This window comes from Epinephelus moara, chromosome 21 (assembly GCF_006386435.1).
Source record: "Epinephelus moara isolate mb chromosome 21, YSFRI_EMoa_1.0, whole genome shotgun sequence".
NCBI classification, from domain to species: domain Eukaryota; kingdom Metazoa; phylum Chordata; class Actinopteri; order Perciformes; family Serranidae; genus Epinephelus; species Epinephelus moara.
Window position 1 is genome coordinate 40,617,728 of NC_065526.1, and position 20,539 is coordinate 40,638,266.

Sequence of the window (20,539 nt, forward strand, 5' to 3'; positions counted from 1 at the left end):
TATATATATATATATATATATATATATATATATATATATATATATATATATATATATATATATATATATACACACATACATAGATACATACATACATACATACATACATACATACATACATAGGAGTGTGGGGATGATGATGAGACAGCTGACAGTACTTTGATGAGCAGGTCATTTGTTTGACTTTGAAACTACTAATCTTCTCTATAAATGAACCAGTGAGGCAATAATTTGTTCATTGGTCACTCTGTCAGTCATTCATTCACACAGAAGGTAAGTCAATAGATCAGTTAGTTAGCAAGGCTATTATATCAGTTTACCTCATCATTGGAGTTCACATATGTGGTTCTGAAGTTGATGATTATGTCAACAATGAACATGATGTCTACTATAAAATCCACCACATCGAGGGGGGAACAGGAGTAACCACAGGTCTGCATGGCTGTTTCCTCTTGGTCACTAAAAGGAAATATATCAGTACATTTAGAAATGGGTTTCTCTACAAGAGAATTAAACATCCACTGAAAAAACATGACAGCCACAGAACAGGGGGGTAGTCCATCAACGTAGCTAAGAATATCCAGGCTAAGGTGTAATCTTGAAGCTTGACTTAACGCCAACTCCCAATCTAGCGCCAGCCCGTTCCATCAAGTGAAATCAGCTGGCTCCAAGTGATGCTAATTCAAGCCTCACCTGTTAAGCCTCAACTCATGCCCGTGCCCAGGGAAAAAAAAAAGCCCACACTAGTCGAGTGCCGAAAATGTTGCAAAATGTCAAAAAGCAAAGGAAAGGAGCGAGCAGAGGCTTTTTCTGCGGCGGCACAAACACTCCTTATGGAAGTGTATGAGGACTATAAGGACATTATTACGAATAAAGGCAATACTGCAGCAATTAATGAAGCAAGGGAGGTGGTGTGGCAGAATATTGCCGACAGACCAAATCAAATCAAATCAAATCAAACTTTATTTATATAACACTTTTCATACATTAAAAATGCAACACAAAGTGCTTCACAAAATAAAAACATACAACAAAAATACTACATACATATTGAAACCCCGCCCTGAAACACACGGGGAGCCAATGCAGTGATCTTAAAACCAGGGTAATGTGCACCCGCCCTCTGGTCTTCGTCAGCACTCATGTGGCTGAGTTTTGGAGTAGCTGCAGATTAGAGATGGTCTTTTTGGGAAGACCAGAGAGCAGGGCATTACAATAATGATAAAAACCTATCTTTGTTACATTTTTATGTGTGGAATAAAACTAAGCTCAGAGTCAAAAATGACGCCCAGGTTGCGTAACTGACAAAGAAAATTCAGCATTTCAGCATAATATCATGTTATATAAATCCCGCATCAAAGGGACAAAATATATGTAGATAAGAACATCTATTAAATCTAACAATTCAAGTATACCTAATGAAATTCACCAAATGTGTAAATTAATATTAGTGATAGACTATTTATCACATTTATCTACGGATTCCTATGTAAAGTTCAGATGACGCATTTAATCAAACTATTTTATGTGAATCAACGCATTTATCACATAATTGATTGTAGATTATGACATTTCCGAAATGATCAGTTTATAGGAAATAATCACATGACATTTATCTATTGACTGTAGAAAATGACATTTAGCAAATCCATCTATTCAGTGGAAATGAGGAAACTGTTTAAGTGAATGCAGGTGATGGTGAATCAATTATCTATTTCTCATCATCTTGGAGTCAGTTGTAAGCTCTTTCCCTTATTATATCAAAATAAGGAAAATCCCCTTGAATGTATGGAATGTGCTATAGGATGAGGAACAGAAAAACCACAATGGTGTGTGTCCCATTTTAATGTGGTTGCTTTGTATCATGGTTAATTCATAAATATAAAAGATAACCATATGTTAATGTGATCATCTCAAGCCCAACGCATGATGTATGGTGATACTACAAATAATCAAAATGAATAGAAAATACACCATTTTTACCTCTCTGCAAACAGTTGCCTTACTTAGCCTTTCAGCATCACCAACACTATACAGGAATGTACCGCTGGCAAAGAACCTCAGTGCAATAGAGACTGACTGCACAGTGGTCAGAGACTGGCGGTGACATGTGACCTTTATAATGTGTGGTTCCAGTAAACTGCATAGATACACTATGCTTTGCCTACTGAACCGGTACCTCTCCCACAGATAGGAGTCCATCTGTATCAATGGGTTGGTCCTGTACTGGAAGACCCTTGGGGCTGGTGGTGGTTGGAAGGCCCTCTTGACAATGTGGGCCTCCTCATCAACAGGATCCTCAATGAAGGTGCATGCCATTTTTTCCTAATTTACTCTTTCTTGCTCTGTCTCTGTGTCTCTCTGGGTGTGTCCTTCTTCTCTTGGATGCACTCCTTCTATGGCCATTGTCAGTTGACCTTAATTGGCTGTGAATTTTCTAGCCAATTAGAAACAGAGTGGGGTGAGGATAGGAGGGCAATCACATATTCATGTACAATCTTTTTTAATGCTCTTAGTTTCATTTTATTATAGTTTTGTTTTTATTAGTTTGATTTTGGCTTTATTGTTGTAAGTGTTTTTTAATTATCTTAATTTTATTACATTTTAATTTGTTTTTTAATAGTTAATGTTTTTTGATTAATTATGTTATATATTTTATGATCTACATATTATTTTATCATTACATGACAGTTGTGAGTGTGTAAAAGTGTCTTTTAGGTGTCTGTTCTTGTCCATTGAACATTTTTTGATCAAAGATGGAGCTAATCCTCACCTTAATCCTGCTACAGACCAGGATTGGCCAGCAGCACAAATTAGCATGTTTACTAGGCTGGGATTCAGGTTAACCACCTTGATTGAATGGAGTTGTGGCCCAGGTTGATGGAACGGAAATCGGAGTTTAGCTCGATGTATCAGGCTTAGCCAGAACCATGGTTTCCATGGTTACTGATGTGAGGCTAATCTTAGCCACTTTGATGGAGCAGAACTCTGGGTCACATTAGCCAGACTTGGCCATTTAAGCCTGGATTTGCCTTTAGCCTGCTTGATGGAATACCCCCCAGGTCATTAGACCACAACATTGAAATCAAAACAGCGATACCCAGGATAACACAGAACTTAAGACACAATTTCAGACGTGCCCCCAGTGTCAGCATATGTATACTTTCTTCTTCTATATTAAAACACTTTTGCAGTAGATTCTCTAACCTTAGAGGAAGAGGAAGAGAGAGGAAAGAATCTGGGCTAATAACACCTTCAATCTGCAGAGTAAATTAGATTTTCTAAGTTCACATTTTGACCCGAGGATGGTACTAGAGGAAAGGTCTGGAATTCTCTGTATAAATCCAGGTAGCAGTAGCTGACAGGATACTGTAGGTGCATCTCAAATCTCTTATTTGATAATTCCTTACTTAAACTGGAAATCATTCTCGTGCTCCATCTTAAAGATTGTCCTGAAGCTCTTTTTTGTCCTCTGAGGAGAGAGGAGCAATAAGCAAAGATACACAAGAGCAGCCTTTAAGGAAGTATTTTACTGAATGACACGCCCCGTTATTGGACTTCAGTTACTGATTGGACTTCTATAGTTTTATAAAGGAGTGAAGACAGATAAGAAATTAAACTCTGTATCACTCCAATTTTTTTATTTGTTTTCTGATTCACCATCCATATCAGGGCTATTCAACTAAGATTCAAAGAGGTATAGTTGATTGAATTAATATATATAATTTCCCTGAAACATCTCACCAAGTGTTCATAAGACACAATAATCATATTCTTGATAATTAAATAATGAATTCACAATCAGAATATAAGTGATACAGATGCAAGAAATGAATTAACTATATAAACGTATTCTCTGCCTCTGAGCAGTACACAATAGACTACACAGAAGACAGGTTGTTGTTGTTGTTTATGTGCAGCTGTTAAACCAAGAGAAAACACTGCTGTTCTGCCACTGACAACTGCGTGCCTTTATTCGTATTAGCACAATGCACATGTACAGGCTCTGTCATCAGAAACGGAAGCTTTTGAGGTTAGGGTGCCTATGTCCTCTAAAAACGTATTTCCTTGTTTCCTGTCTCCTCAGTTTCCTTGTGTCTCTCCATGTATCCGTGGTGGGAAGGACCAATACATAAGGAAAAGATGCAAGTGAAGGAAATATGGATGCAATTTAAGAGACTTGGAATTACACACAGATCACATTCAAGTTTGACACTAAACTGAATGTGCTGTCCTGAACATTTCCTTCAGTAGCAGCACACTGTTACTATATGACATGAACCCTGTCCACAGCTAAACAATGTACTGGGAATATTTGTGTGTTGCTTTCCTGCACTTTGCACAATGACTTAACCTATCTTTGTAATTAACTCATGCAGGTCAGGTGAGCAGTGTTGTGAAATTTCCACAAACCTCAGTAGAAATGCAGCAGAGTAAGGAGTGAATATGGCCGTATAAATAACTAAGAGCAAAATGACCCAGTCCCAAACAGCTTTGAATGGACTGTAGTGAAGGATGGTCCACTTCTGGATCCTGGGAGTCTGTAGTTTATACTCGGGTAACACATCAGCACCCAGAGACAGCACCTCCATGAGAGAGACAAAGAGATTGTTTAGTGTGTTTATCTGCTCTTCAGTCATTATTTACAGCTGTATGAGGCTACTCTGTAGCACCACAATGTTTGCTATTTTTCTCCACCCATGCGTTCAGGTTTTTTACCTCTGTGTTTGACTGATGAGTGCTACGGTATTCACATATGTGCTGTGGGGCAGCAACACTGCTGAACTGTAGGTAACTGACAAAGAGTTTAAGTTTGCCAACAGAACTTCCTGTTGAATTATCACTTAATAATCTTTGCCCACCTGATACTTTACTTGATTTTAATAGTATAAGCATTTAAACGCAGACCAAAAATAACATAAATATGGCCAGATTCATGCCAAAAGCCCTATTTCAATGCCAAAACCATACATGGATCTTGAACATGAGCTACTCTTAAGGCCAGTTCAGACCAAAGATTCCAGATGCAATGAAACGGTTTTAGGGCATTGCAGAGAAAAGTTGCAGTGGTCAGTTGCGTATCGGCTCAGGTCAGCTCATGCAGTTGCAAGGGATTCAACCTGTTCAATCGAGGGCAATGTGTCGCAGACTGTCTCGAATCTTGTAACCAATCAGCAGCAAGCTCATGCTTTTTTTTGGACAGCTGAGTATCCACGTGGGCAGTACGTATGGGCACACGCTGTGGCTGTTGCACACACACAGTAGTAGTAGTAGTAGCTGTCACAGTCAGACATTTTGAAGACAATGCATGTTAGGGCTCACCTTCTTCTCACAGCACACAGACACTCAGACACACACACAGACACACAAACACAACAGAGTGAAGTCAGACAAAAGCAGAGAGGCTGCGGTGCAGTTGAAGGGAGTAAAACTTCAAGATTACTCTAGTTGAGTCAGCGTCAGAGTCAGCGAAAGCTTTATTTATCCCAGAAGGGCAATTCAGTTTCTACAATCACCCACTTCACATGAGCAAACATACTTCCCACACATCAGTAACAGAGAAGCGCAATAAGTGACTGATGGGGAGTTGGAGTTATGCAACAAGTAAAACAAGAAATACAAACCAGAATTATAAAGGAATAAAAACAGCTAGAGAAGTGCAGTAAGTGCATGAGTATAGTGCACCAATATATTGCTCTTAAATAGGGTAAAGTGCCAAAGTATATTGCACATAAGACATATAAATAAACACAAAAAAAAAAGAAAGAAAAACCTACTCTGCATTCAGCAGCTTAATGGCAGAGGGAATGAACGACCTGGAGTAACGGTTTGTCTTCCTGGGTGGGGGCAGATAACGCCGCACTGATGTCATAAGTGTGAATTCTTTGGACAGAGCATGATTGCTGTTGATGATACTTTTTGCATTCTGGAGGACCCGTCTCTCCCACAGAGAGTTTGAATCAGTCAGCTGCACTCTTACAATAATAAATTTTCTAATTTTAGAACATACTTTGACAATGCCGCTAAGACAGTTTTTGTCTTTCACTGACAAACCGTTAAACCAGCACACAAAGGAGAAAGTTAACAGGCTTTCAATATACGACAGGTACACAGTACACAAAATGGGTTTTGACACTTGAAAGGAGTTCAGTTTCCACATCAAGCGGGTTCTTTGTTGACCCCTGTTAATAATTGACTCAGTGTTTACATCAAATCTGAGACAGGAGTCAAACACAGTGCCCAAATAATTGTATTATTATCTCAACAACTTCACCATGAATTACGCTAGCCGTGGGAATGGGCTTATTTTTTCTAAAATCAATTACAAGTTCCTCGGTTTTTGAAACATGTAGATCAAGGAAACTATTATCACACCGTTTAACAAAAGCAGGAAGATCGAGCCATTATCTGACTCTACCCCCTGGAGGAGTGACAGGAGTGCAGTCTCATCTGAGAATTTCACTAAAAAGCTGCCCTCTTTACAAGACCTGCAACTGCCAGTGTACAAAATAAAAAGCCGTGGTGAAAGGACGCAACCTTGTGGAGAACCTGTGTTTGAAACCAATGTGTTAAACCTGGTACTATTAACTAGAACCTGTTGTGGTCTGTTAAAAAGTTTAAGATCAATGACGAGAACTGGTGAGGTAGATTAAAATAAGAAGCAAGCCTCTCAATAAGGATGTGAGGTTGCAACTTATTAAAAGCTGAGGAGAAATCAGCGAATAAACGTTTGACATAAACTTTGGGTTTTTCCATGCTTTCAAAGCTTTGTCCATAATAAAAAGTTTGGCATCTTCTACTCCCTTACTTGTTTGGTAGGCAAACTGAAGTGGGTCCAGTTTGCCCTCCACCCGGGAGAGCACCTCATCTTTTAAAATGTTCTCAAGATTTTTCATTACAATAGACATGAGTGCTACAGGTCTAAAGTCATTCAGTTACCAAGGGTTTTTAGTCTTGGGAAGAGGAATTATCGTAGAAGATTTCCACATAGTGGGCAGCCGACAGCTGTCAACACACATTTGAAAAAGCTTGGTGAAAATCACACTAAGTTGGTCAGCACAGTGGTACAGAGTGTGACCACAAATGGCATCAGGGCCAGAAGCTTTCTTTTTCTTAGTTTTCTTAAATAAAACATTGACCTGCTCCTGAGATGTCAATATCTCATTGTGGGGTACCAGGGAGTCCCTCAGCCTGGAGACATCTTGATTGAAATCATGTCTATCAAACCGTGAGAAGAATAAAAGTATTTGACGACAACTACACTTGTTACTGTAAGTAAGTGCAATAAAACCTCTGCTAGTAAAAAGCCAATACTTTATCAATACATGTGTTCAGCATGTAGAAAGCCATATTTCAATCTGCTCTGTCCACAGTCTCTCATTCACCGCTATTATGGTTTACAATCGTGGTTTACACAAGCACATAGCACTGAAAGGGGCTAACTAAAATGAAAGCTGTCTGTATGTAGTCTAAAACTCAACCTGAAAATGCACCTGAGGCAACCAACCTGCAGACAGTGACTCACCTCAGTGGAGCAGGGATGAATGATTGATACTGATGTCTGTGTTCGCCATGCTTAGATAACGTTACACTCAGTATTGTGATGTCAGGAGGAATATTTATTTTATTTACATTTTACATTTGTTTCCAGTGAGATATTATTGAGTTTCTATAGTGAATGTTGTTGTAAACATGACTGTTACTGCCATGGACTGTATCCTGTGTATCTGACCAAATAGGAAAACATCAGGAGATGAGGTGTGTGCATGTGTGTGTGGAGAAGAGGGGGGAGAGAGAGAGAGGGAGATGCAAGTAGATATATAGTATAGTAGTATATATAGTCCCAGGGGCGATTCTAGGATCAGAGGTTTAGGGGTGCTGAGCACCCAGAGCACCCACATTTTAACTCAATTTCATTCCCACATTTGTGAAAGAAAAGCACAACACTTTTTGGGAAAGTCTGTAACTAAACCATCAAATCTGATAAAGGTTATTTAAATGCTGAGCCACAGCAAAAGAGGAATGGTTTGGAATCATAAAAGAAACATATTGTAACCCTAATGGAGTAAACCAGCCCCCTATAGTACCAAAAATACCAAAAATGGACCTTGGACTTATTTTTTGGACTTTTATTTGAAATACAATGCACAACATGTAACATTAACACATTAACAGTAATTGACTTTTTCAATGTCTGTCTCTGCCTTTTTCCTTCTTGTCTGTATTATATAATACAAATACATAAATAAAAATCCACTTAAAAAAAATAAAAGTGCTTGAAATCTACAAAATAATAATAATACACACAATAGGAGTTATAGGGCGGCACGGTGGTGTGGTGGTTAGCACTGTCGCCTCACAGCAAGAAGGTTGCCGGTTCGATCCCGGGTGTGGGAGCCCTTCTGTGTGGAGTTTGCATGTTCTCCCCGGGTCAGCGTGGGTTCTCTCCGGGCACTCCGGCTTCCTCCCACAGTCCAAAGACATGCAGACTGGGGACTAGGTTAATTGGTGACTCTAAATTGTCCGTAGGTGTGAATGGTTGTCTGTCTCTATGTGTCAGCCCTGCAATAGTCTGGCGACCTGTCCAGGGTGTACCCTGCCTCTCGCCCGATGTCAGCTGGGATAGGTTCCAGCCCCCCCCGCGACCCTCAAGAGGATGAAGCGGTTGGAGGATGAATGAATGAATAGGAGTTATAATGTTAATGGGCATCCAGTCAGTTAGCCAGTCAGTAGCACCTTGGCTTTAATATTAACACATGCACATGACACAACAGCTAGCTTCTCTCATTCCAATTCAAACAGAGGACAGTGGTACTGACCACCTGTAACGTTTCCTAGCTAGAAAAAACATCAGCTGCTGTACTTTTGTTGTTAAAATATTACGTTGCAACCAAGTACTGTATGGTTTCGACAAAAAAAAGGGACATACAGTAAAAAAAAAAAAAAAAAAACAACTCAAATTTTAGGGGTGCTGGGATTCAATTTAGGGGTGCCCCAAAAATGGGCTAGAAACGCCTATGGTCCATACCCATTGGTAGCTTTGTCACCTTCTACCTATGCCAATCCTCAATGCAATGACAGTTACCCTGATTATGTACAGCATACCATACCATGACTTAGTCATTCCAAAAATTAGAAAAAGAAAGAAAACATTCGGCCACATGGGGAGCCACAGCAATCGGTCACATTTTAGCCATTTTTAAGCATTTTTCTGTTGTTATAGCACCACCCAGTTGCCAATTAGAGTTAAATTTATCAAGTCACCTTGAGGCATCCAGTTCTACATATCTACCAAGTTTGGCAAAAAATCGATACGGCGGTTAGGCCTAGATAAGAAATTAGCTCTCTAGCAATTGATCAATGGGTCAATAATAGAGGGGTCCCCTCAGATTATGTGTGGTCATATGCCTACAAAGTTGCGTGGTGATCGGTGAAACCCTTGAGATGTTTGACACCTTTATGTGATGAGCCACGTCCTCCGCAATATTCATTGCCTTATAGAAGCTCAGTTATAATAAGTTTTCCAACTTTTGCCATGAGGGAACTTTAGATATTGGTCCGTAGATTATGTTCACAGAGTTTCATGCAGATCCGTCGAACTTCCTAGGAAGAGATCGATTTTAAGTATTTCCAAAAATTCTAAATGGTGGAAAATCTATATAACCGGAAGTTATGGGTTCTTGAGGCAAATTTGTTCCTCATAAGGAGAGGCATCTCTGTGCAAAGTTTCACGTCTCTACGACATACGGGGCATGAGATATGACCATTCAAAGTTTGCAATTTCAGTCGGTTGCTATAGCGCCCCCCCTTTGGCCAGTTGATGTAATATTGCTTCATCCACATCCTCTTATGACCCTCTACCTCTGTGCCAAATTTCACATGGATTGACCAAGTCAGTGAGGAGAAAAACGTGACACACAGACACACCCACACACAGACAGAGTTTTCGTCTTACTGACTCTTGGTTCCCTCTCTTTGAGGTTTTCCAGGCATGACCAACTCAGAAGAGACCTCCAGCTTGAGGAAATACAAATGTCAGAATGTGGTGGGCTTCCCCAAAGAAGCTGATGCATGTGGCTGTGTAGTGGGACATCTATTGATATATCCCAAAACAGACAGCTGAGGCAAATGTTCGTGGATGTGTTCAGGAACAGAACAGAAATGAGAGTGCCAAGTCATGTCAACTAACCTGGGTGACTTTCTCAGTGACATGGTGTGTTCTGTCAATCAGTTTGCACGGAGGTCTGATTTCACCCGGAGGTAATGCCACAAAGGCGTCTGTCTTTGTGTCCAGTAGGCTCTGGGTCATCTGCTATATACAAACCACACAGACACACACATTAAAATATTCAAAGCAAAAAAAGCATAACAAACAAATAAACAAACAAAAGAAAACCAGTGTGGCACATACAGTATCTCTGACATTACCACCAACCAACATACGGTGATGGCAAAGGTCAGAGTCTGTGACGAGACACCCACTGTGAAATTCTGGGCGAAACAAAAATAAACAAAAAAATTTTTTTACTAAATAGAGCTTTGTTTGAGAGGCCTCACCTGGGAAGTGGGAGAGATCAGGTGGCAGCAGGTGGCGGTGACAAAAAGTTGCAGCAAAGAGCTGTAGCTCTTTGGCAGTGGTCAGGTTGGAAAGTTTCCAGCTGCCTCAGTTTGCATAGGAAGTCATGGAAACACACACCCTGTTTGATCTGATTCCATTTTATTAAAATGTTATCAGACCAATCAGCTTGTTCACAGACTCAAATTGTTTTAATTACAGAGTAGCCTGTTAAAATGCTTGACTCAAACATTGAGTATGTTTTTGTAGAACATTATGGTGTCACAGTGAAGTTGACCTTTGACCTTTTGGATAGAAAATGTCATCACCTCATCATTACATCCTATTCAACATGTGGGAAAATTTGGCTGAAGTACAGTATAAATTCTTGAGTTACAGCTAAAAACATGCTTTGTAAGGTCACAGTGATCTTGACCTTAGACCACAAAATTCCAATGAGTTAATTCTTAAATCAAAGTGGACGCTTTTGCCAACTTTGAGGACACTCTTGCAAGGCCTTCTTGAAGTTTTACATTTATGAAAAATAAGACAGATGCAAAGTCACAGTGACGTTTGACCACCAAAATCTGATCAGTTCATTGTTGCAGCCAAGTTAAAGGGATTTTTTGGGGGAGTTTTTCCTTGTCTGCTGTGAGGGTCCTAAGGGTAGAGAGATGTCGTATGCTGTAAAGCCCTCTGAGGCAAATTGTTATCTGTGATATTGGGCAGGTTTCCTCAGCTGATTTATATACAGCACCAAACTGATACAATGCTGATTTACGGTTTCCGGAACTGGGGTCAGTCGAAGCCATGCATGTGTAACCCAGTAAGAACAACACTAAATTGACTACTGTACTCTCAGGTTTAACTCAAGGAGCAAGGGATAAGTTAGTGGTAAAGGTAAACACAGGAATATTTATTTTCACAATCAACAAAAAGTGGAATCACAATTCAGATTAAATTTCCCAATATAAAAATAACAAACAAAAGTGTCCCTTCACAGCTTATTGCTGTCTAATGTCAATGTTCATCAAAGTCCAGTCCAAAGTGTTAAGTTTGTATCCATGTACGTCCAAGTTTATTCAGTGTATGTGTGCTACCCGGGTAGAATGTGTATGTATTGTGCACAGCTTAGATCTTATCTGCTCCAGGCGTGAATCTTCAGGAAGATGATGAAGATGGAGAATTTCTGATCCTCTCTACCCTGCCTCGCCTCAGACAGGAACCCTGTCCCACCAAAATGCAAATCCAGCAACTCAAAAAAAAAACCTATCTGCCATAGCAGGAAATAAAATTAATTATCAATCAATTACTGTACAGTATCATATCTCTCTTTTTCTTTTTAACTCAAGTGTAACTTATAATACTGACCACAAAGGCAATGATGAAATATATCTTGAGACATTAAAATCTCAGACATCATTGTGTTTTTTTTAACAATATTAATCAATCATGTTACACAAATGATCCCTTATCTCTAATCAATCATGTTTTTCTCATTCACATTCAAACTTGTGCATTTTTAATCATCTCAACATGAACTTTAACACCTTATTTATATCATGAAAATCAGAAAAAAACCCATACGTGTAAAAATCATGAATATTAGCCCACATATAGCACATTTTTAACTTTCCAACATTGAACATGGCGCCCAGAATGATGCAGTAAAAATGACCGTTCCTCATGTGAAAATAAATGCATTTCTAAAACAAAAACTGAGCATATTTATTCATTACAACATCTCTGTAACATTTACAATTGACTCCGATTGGTTTTTGATTGTAAGAAAGGTTCAATACAGCTAAATCATAACCAAAATTAAACATTACATGTCCGTTAGCATGTCCGTTAGCAACGTAGCATGCTAACTATTACACTCACCAGAGTCCTTGTTCGTATAAACAAAAGAAAGCAAATCCTCCGGTTGCAGCCGTCTGGAACTCTCTCACAGCAACTTCAAACATGTACAGACTAATAAACATGAAAGTAAAGCAGTGTTTCTTCCATAAAATATCACTGACTTCACTCGTAGCTATATCGTGGTCCCATTAGCATCAAGGCTAGGCTGGAGTGTCTTGCTCCCAGCATGCAATGCTCACGTCGACTGGATTTACTACATAGCACGTACATAAAGCACCCTCTAGCGGCTATTTTAAGCAACTGCAGTCATCTTGAAACACAGTTCTCTTCATAAAATTAGACATTAAAATGAAAACTATTTAGTATGAAACCAAACAAACAAATAATAGTCAGTAAACCCAAAGCTGTACTTTCATAGGGACTACACATGCACACCGAGTAGGCGCAGCCAAGGAGGATGCGAATGGCAAACCCATTCCTCGCACTCTTCTTGTGAAGCTGTTATGTTTCACCGACAGAGACAGGATCCTGCGCGCATCACGGATAACTACAGTGGAGGTGGACAGGGTAACTGTTCGCTTTACTCCAGACTACAGCACACAAACGTTCAGATGCAGCCTAGCCTTTTCAGAGTCCATGGATGCCTTGCAGCCTTTGGAACCTTTCTCCTCTATCCTGCTGGGCTGAAAGCAACGCGCGGAGGAGCAATCCACTTCTTCAACACTCCACAAGAGGCTAAAGATTTCACAGAGTCCCTCAATGGCTAAGAACTTTATTTTTTCAATCAGATAACAGGTTAGTTTCACAGCTTATTGTGTTTTTTGTGGATATGTCGCCACCATGCATCCGCATTTGAAACTGACTGCTGTCCAATGCCATTAAAAATAGACTGCTTAATTCCATCATTTTCATTATTGGTAGGCTTAACTCGTGCTATTTGACTTTGAAAATAGCATTGAACAAAGCACCCTCTAGCGGCTATTTTAAGCAACTGCAGTCATCTTGAAACACAGTTCTCTTCATAAAATTAGACATTAAAATGAAAACTATGTAGTATGAAACCAAACAAACAAATAATAGTCAGTAAACCCAAAGCTGTACTTTCATAGGGGTTACATCCACCCGCCCTTAATTGGCATGCATCTCTGCATGTCAACTCACACTTAAATATCAATAACTGGGCTTGTGTAAAGGGAAGGTGAAGGGCTTGGTACATTGGGCAAATCAAGGGCTTCTGTGAAAACTTGGTCAAGGCTGTGTAATATAGAGCGCATGGCCAGAGTTAAAGGGTGTCCAAGAGACTTGTATGCCAATCTGTCAGGCACTCTTTGAGTTCTGGTTGGCCATCTGGCCTCTGGTTCTCTTTCATCCTGAACAGAACTGGTATCAGTCAGTCCAATCTCCTCTCCAACATTGTCTCTTTTGTTCTCCTCTCTCATTGCTCTCTGATTCTGGTTTCTCAGTTCTGTATTGTCAATTTATCTTTCAGGTTCTCCATTGACTGGTTCATTGGGTACTGTTAGACCTCCATAAACAGCAGATTGTTCTATTTCCTCCACAGGTAAGTTTGTCTCATTTCCAGGTAAGGGGTCGGCAGGTACGTTTTTATCCTCCTCTGCTTCCATGCTCGGTACCTGAGATGTGTTTGAGTGTTCCTCTCTCTCAACTTGTTGGGCATGGAATTCTTCAGCAGTTGGGTTGAGATCTGACCCTACTGAACTCACATCCAGTTGCAAGGGAGGCATGGTCTTAGTTCTGGGAATGTCATGTACAACAGTGAATGATGGGTAGGTAGCCTCACCGTGACTTACTGATGGATAGTCTAACTCCTCCTCTTTGTCACTATCATGTGGATTTCCTGCCTTCTCAACTTCAGGTACATGATTCCTCTGGAAGGATTTGGCACCGGCCACCCAGACTGACTTTGTCGGCTTCAACTGGCTCTGAAGGTGCAAGGAACACACAAGGTAGGAGCAGATCTCGATGTAGTGTTCTCTCAGGGCCTTCAGATGTGAGGGGAGCCACTACATACACTGGGGAATCATCAATGTGTCTCACCCCCTTGTAGACCATTTGACTCCACTTATCTTCAATCTTGTGTTTTCCTCGTATCCCCACATTTTTCACAAGGACATGGACTCCAACTTGTAGAGGGGATTCTCTGACCTTCAAGTCGTACCTCTGTTTGTTGCGTAGAGCTGTCTTATCACTGTGCTCAACAGCCAGTCTGTAACTCTCCTCCAGTGTTTCTCTGAGTTTTTTCACATATTCACAGTGAGTGACTTTCCTCTGTCCTTCAGGATGTAGTCCAAATGCCACATCAATAGGCAGGTTCGGCTGTCTTCCATACATTAGATGGTAAGGGGAAAATCCAGTAGTGTCGTTCTTTGTGCAATTATAGGTGTGGACTAATGGCTGCACATAGTCACGCCACTTCACTTTATCCACTTCTTCGAGGGTTCTAAGCATTGCCAGCAAGGTCCGGTTGAAACGCTCTACTGGATTACCACGTGGGTGGTAAGGTGTCGTCCTTGATTTCTTTATCCCCAAGAGGTCACAGAGATTTTTGATGATGGCGGATTCAAAGTTGCGGTCTTGATTGCTATGTAAGCGTTCTGGTATGCCATAGTGTACAAAGAAGTTGTTCTATAGTGCTTTGGCCACTGTCTTCTCCTTTTGATCGGGGGTGGGGACTGCAACAGCATACTTTGTGAAGTGGTCAGTTATTACAAGTATGTTCTTTGTGCCACGGCTGTCCAAGGAGAGATAGTCCATGAACACTAACTCAAGTGGGCAGCTGGTCTTGATGTTGACAAGGGGGGCGGTTTTCTCTGCCCTTGCCTTGCGTCGAAGGCACCTTTCACATCTTTTGATATTCTCCCCAACCTCTATACTCATCCTCGGCCAATAGAACCGTGCACGTACCAGATCCACTGTCCTCTCATACCCCAAATGACTGACATCATCATGGAGATTCACCAGCACCATTTGTCTGTATTTCTTCGGGATAATGAGCTGTAAGGTAGGCTGATTCTCACTCTTGCACTTTCTATACAGAACTTCATCGCTCAATATCAGCTGGTCTTGAACTCTGAGCAGTAACTGTACCTCCCTTTCCTCTTTCTGCCGGAGGCGGTAAGTGAGGCGTATCCCTGCTCTGACGATGTCTATTGCTCTGTTGATTGTTGGATCATTTCTCTGCTCCACAGCCAAATCCTGCAGAGACATTCTGGGAAGTGTGGTGGATCCAGGAAGCAGGTCGGCTTGAGCATATTCAGGGCAGATGGCTCGGCCAGCCATTGCTAGACACTCCACAATAACAGGTAAGTGACCCTTTCTTCCTCTGTTTCAGTGAGTTTGTCTAGCTGATGTCTCTCACAGACAGCTTTGATAGCCTCCTTTGGGAAAGTGTCCTCACTTCCCTCCACAAACTTTGATATAAACTGCCGTAATCATTCATCCTCAACTGCTGCACTGTTATCAATTTCTGCAGGGGCATGTGGACATCTTGATAGCCCATCTGCGTCCTGGTTCTTTTTGCCAGCCCTGTATCTGATGCTGAAATTGAAATTGGAAAGGTCAGCAAGCCAACGATGACCACCGGCATCCAGTTTTGCAGAGGTCAAAACGTAAGTCAGGGGATTATTGTCAGTCAGCACACTGAACTCCACGCCATAACCTTCATGTGACCATCTTGCTCCTGGTACAGAGGGGCTCCAAGTCCATGTAAGCTAGCATCTGTGTGGAGTATGTATGGCTTCTTGGGTCTGCGAATCCCAGTACAGGTGCTGTTGTCAATCGCTCAATGAGGGTTTTAAATGCCTCCTCACATGAGGGTGTCCATTTCTCATCAAAGGGTTTTTTTAAGTCACGTCTGTCCGTCCTGGAAGAGGGATCCCTCCTCAGTTGCTCTTCCTGAGGTTTCTACCGTTTTTTTTCCCCGTTAAAGGGGTTTTTTGGGGAGTTTTTCCTTATCCGCTGCGAGGGTCATTAGGACAGAGGGATGTCGTATGCTGTAAAGCCCTGTGAGGCAAATTGTGATTTGTGATATTGGGCTTTATAAATAAAATTGAAATTGAAATTGAATTAAGTCAGCATTGGAGAATGACCTTTGACCTTTTGATGTGTTCTCATGTTTCTTTTTCTTTGCAGGGATGTATCCAGCCGTCAGGTCATTTAGAGGCTTTGCAATCTTGGACTAGTCCCTAACAAACCTCTGATAGTATCCTGTGAAGCCGAGGAACGACTTCAACTCAGATATGTTGTTCGGGCGGGGCCATGATGTGATCTTATCAGGGTCTGTTAATACGCCATCCTCTGACACTATGTGCCCCAGGTATCTCACAGTCTTCCTGAAAAAATGGCATTTCTCTGGTGACAATTTGAGACTGAACTCTTTCAGTCGGTTCAGCACCCTCCTCATGTTCTTCCAGGGTATTGGAGAACACAGTGAGATCATCTAGGAATACCAGCACTTCTCTGTGATTTAGCGAGCCCATACACTTTTCCATAACTCGCTGGAAGGTGCTTGGAGCATTGGTTACTCCTTGTGGAATCCTATTGAACTCCCAAAAACCCACTGGCGTGACAAAGGCAGTTTTATGTTTATCCTCTTCTTCCATTTCCACTTGACAAAAGCCTGACTTTAAATCCATGACAGAAAACCACTTTGCTCCTGTCAGGGATGCAAATGCCTCTTCGATGTGTGGCAGAGCATAAGCATCCTTAATTGTCTGGCTGTTCAGTTTTCTGTAATCCACACATAGGCGGATTTGTCCATTTTTCTTCTTCACTACGACAATTGGTGAAGCAAATGGACTCTCCAACTCCCTTATGATGTTTGCATCATACAACTCTTTCAGATGGAGACGAACCACCTCGTAATCAGATGGATGGATGGGCCTTGCCCTCTGTTTGAAAGGCGTCGGGTCAGAGAGGCGGATCTTGTGCTTTACGGCTGTCGTGTGCCCATAGTCAAGATCTCCCCTTGCGAAGACTTCAGGAGTTGAATTCAACTTCTTGGTAATCCTGTCTTTCCATTCTTCTGACAAAGGGGAGTCAGCAAAGTAAAACTCGATCAAGTTTTCAGGATTCACTCGACCAGCTGTAAAACACCGGGCAGTAGTGTTGGTCTGGTTTGAGTCTGATACTTCCCCTTTAATGTCATTGGTGGAGGTCAATGGAGAGATGGATAGTGGCATTGAGAGCTCTGCCAGAGTTCGATTGGCTGGAACTGTGATGTCTTGTGTAGACTCATTCTTGAGGAGGATGGGGACTTTGAAAAAGGTCTGCCGTGGACTTGCCATGATGTAACTACAGAATATTAAGCCACCTGGTAGACTGGACTTGGTGGGGGGTTCCACCAGGAGAGGCGCACCATGAACAGTAGGAACATGTCTTGCACAGCCATTTAATGCCACTTTCTTTCCAGCCAGAATGACTACTGTGTTCTTGGACTGTAATTTCACTCTGCCCACTTGGCCGTCTTGTTGTGCCCTGCTGAGGTAGATGCTCTGTAGATGTCTGATGAGTGAGGCATATTCACAGTCTGGTGAAACTGTTGTTTCTTCATTGAAATCTGCATACAGGATCAAGGGTGTTAGTGCCGATGAGAACTGGAACCTCAACATTGGTTCTAGGATCGGGGACGACTAGCGCCAACGTTGTGACCACCTTAGGCTCTGCTGTAAAATGTTCTGGGAAGCAGCGGCGCAGGGATAGACAGTGCAACACGTGCCATCGCACTGGGGCCCGGGACATACAGGGGCCCGTGAATTTGTCTGGACTAATTTATATTATCACAGTGAATCACACTTTTACGCATGATGTGCGCACGACACATCGTGCAAGTGACACAGCTGATTCATTACCTTATAGCCCTGAAGCGAACCTATCTCTGTCATGGTTTCCCAATTGTTGAAATAGTTAAGCGCAACATATTCCAAAATGGTGTGTTTTTTTAATGAATAATAGGCTAAATTTACAATAAAGAATACTCAGTTAAAAGAATAACGTCTCTTTTTCGGGTATTTCATAAGATGCTATGCAGTGATGAATGCTGGGTAAACTATACGCTGCCTCCATGTCAATCAATGACATGGCTAGATTTATGACAACTAGTGACACCAAATGAACCTGCGGAAAAATGTCTTCCTACAAACATAAATCCGGCAGTAATAAAAGAAAGGACAGAAAAGAAAGAGAAGAGAGCAAAGCTGACTAAATTTGACATTTTAATCACTCATCAACATCCACCTTGCACCTTGTCTGCACTGCGCTCCTCTTGTTTCTGACATTGCCGGTGACAGTGGCGTCAGCTGAGAGAACGTTTTCCAAGTTAAAAATGATCGAGACATACCTGAGGAGCTCCATGGGGCAGGAGCGGCTGAGTGGCTTAGCTAACCTCTCCACGAAAAAATTAAGAGCCAGGGAGTTGGACACTGGGGATGTAATAGAGGATTTTGCCCAGCGCAAGGCTCGCAAGATGCCATTCCACTGAGCCAAATATTTTTCAGGGAACTTGGGGTATCTTAATAATCTGACTGTGGTGGGTTGCCATGCCCCTTCCCTGTTTGATCACCGCTGTGTGCCAGTTTCATGAGAGGTCTGTGTTTTTCACATGTTACACCGTTGCTGTTTGGTTGGAAGATCTTTAAATAAAGTGTAAAAAAACAAAAACAATAGTATCTCTCTTCTGTCTTGTCATGCTATAGGCTTCATTTTATTATCATCTCTTCTTGCCTTAAGGTTTATCATGTAGGGGTGCACTCTTGACTTTGCAAGAAAAATGATTTTGTAGTGATTTCAGCACCACCATGATAGACAGCTCCTCCCCTGCTGTCTGATGCGATGATGAGGTACGCTGACCTGCAGACTGCTGTGCACATGCGAGTCAGAGCTGGGGTGTTAAATCTAGATTCTTGACCTCTTAAAAAAATTCTAATACAATAACCCAAGTCATTTATTTGATTGTAAAATCCAACACACTCTTGGTAAAATCTATATAGACCTCATAGTGTGGGTGGGCGCATGCATGTGCGTGATTGTGCCTGTACGCCTAATAACTAGTATGCGCGTAGGGCCCGTCAATATATCTTGCACTGGGGCCCGTGCTGAGGTTGCTTCGCTGCTGCTGGGAAGGGTACGTAACCCAGGTCTCTAATGGCTAAATAAAACTAAACTATGTGAAACTATGTGAAACTGTGTGAATGAATGTCACATGAGTTAAGTAGCCAGTCAGAGTCGCAACAGAGTAGCCTCAGCGCTACTAACAGGAAATGGGTACGCTGCTTAGTCAGATGACTGGGGATGCTGAGAGCAGAGCAGCTGCAGACGGCTACCCTGTGTGACACCCTGCTGAGGAACTCTGGTTGCATGAAGGCTCTTGACGAGTGAATTGGCCAGACTTTTTGACTATGGATAAACTTGAGCATGAAGAACGCTTGATGGCGAGCTAATTCGAACCTAAACTGGACCAAGAAGAACTTCGATCTGCTGCAACCAGCATCTAACCTGCCAAGGCAGTAGGCTACAATGCAGCCCAGCCCCATTCATCTCTTTTTCCCCCCTTTACACACACACACACACACACACTCAGGTATCCCCTGGATCAGCACATTAACCCCTCCTTGACTGACTAATTGACTTTGGACTAATTGACTTTTTTCCCCCGTTTGGACTGTGTTGGACACGGGAAACTTGTGGCGTGTGAAGAGGTCCACTATTTCAAACAGTTTTGAGTTGGGGTATTTTGGTTGTTAATGTTGAAATTGCATTGTGATGTTTTCTTTTCTTTTGGTTTAACTATCAGTTGAATTAGTGGAAAGAACACAGCATTTATTTGCTTGGATCCAAAGAACTTATTGCTTGGTGCACCAGATCTTAAATAACGTTAAGCTAGCTTTGAAGTGACAACTTTATTGTTACTTACATTGGCATTTGGTTTATTTTGATTTATTACAATTTTCTATTGAATCTAATTTTGTATGGCCACTCCTTTTGTTTAATTTGTTTATTTATTTATTCATTTTTTCACTTCAATACATGGTACCTATTAAGCACATTTCAGTCTCTGAGTCTTCCTTTGATATTGCCATCATTATAATTTCTCCTCCTTAACCG

General features: G+C 41.4%; 2 protein-coding genes across 3 annotated transcripts in view; both read right to left on the reverse strand.

Moving 5' to 3' along the window:
- LOC126383141 (potassium voltage-gated channel subfamily H member 6-like) overlaps positions 1 to 10,309 on the reverse strand; it is a 106,842-nt gene extending 96,533 nt beyond the window's left edge. Inside the window, exons 1-3 of the mRNA XM_050033583.1 lie at positions 10,190 to 10,309; positions 4,414 to 4,586; positions 321 to 459 (exon numbers count right to left, since the gene is read on the reverse strand). Coding sequence (XP_049889540.1) covers positions 321 to 459; positions 4,414 to 4,586; positions 10,190 to 10,309 — 432 coding nt within the window. The remainder of the gene's footprint in view (positions 1 to 320; positions 460 to 4,413; positions 4,587 to 10,189) is intronic.
- LOC126409010 (coiled-coil domain-containing protein 106-like) overlaps positions 1 to 20,539 on the reverse strand; it is a 298,969-nt gene that overhangs the window by 39,817 nt on the left and 238,613 nt on the right. Inside the window, exon 1 of one of the 2 annotated variants that reach the window (XM_050074874.1) lies at positions 8,581 to 8,697. The exons of the other annotated variant lie outside the window; for it this stretch is intronic. The gene's annotated coding sequence lies outside the window, so the exon portion shown is untranslated. Of the gene's footprint in view, positions 1 to 8,580; positions 8,698 to 20,539 lie in introns of those variants that run through there. 2 annotated transcript variants of the gene reach the window in all.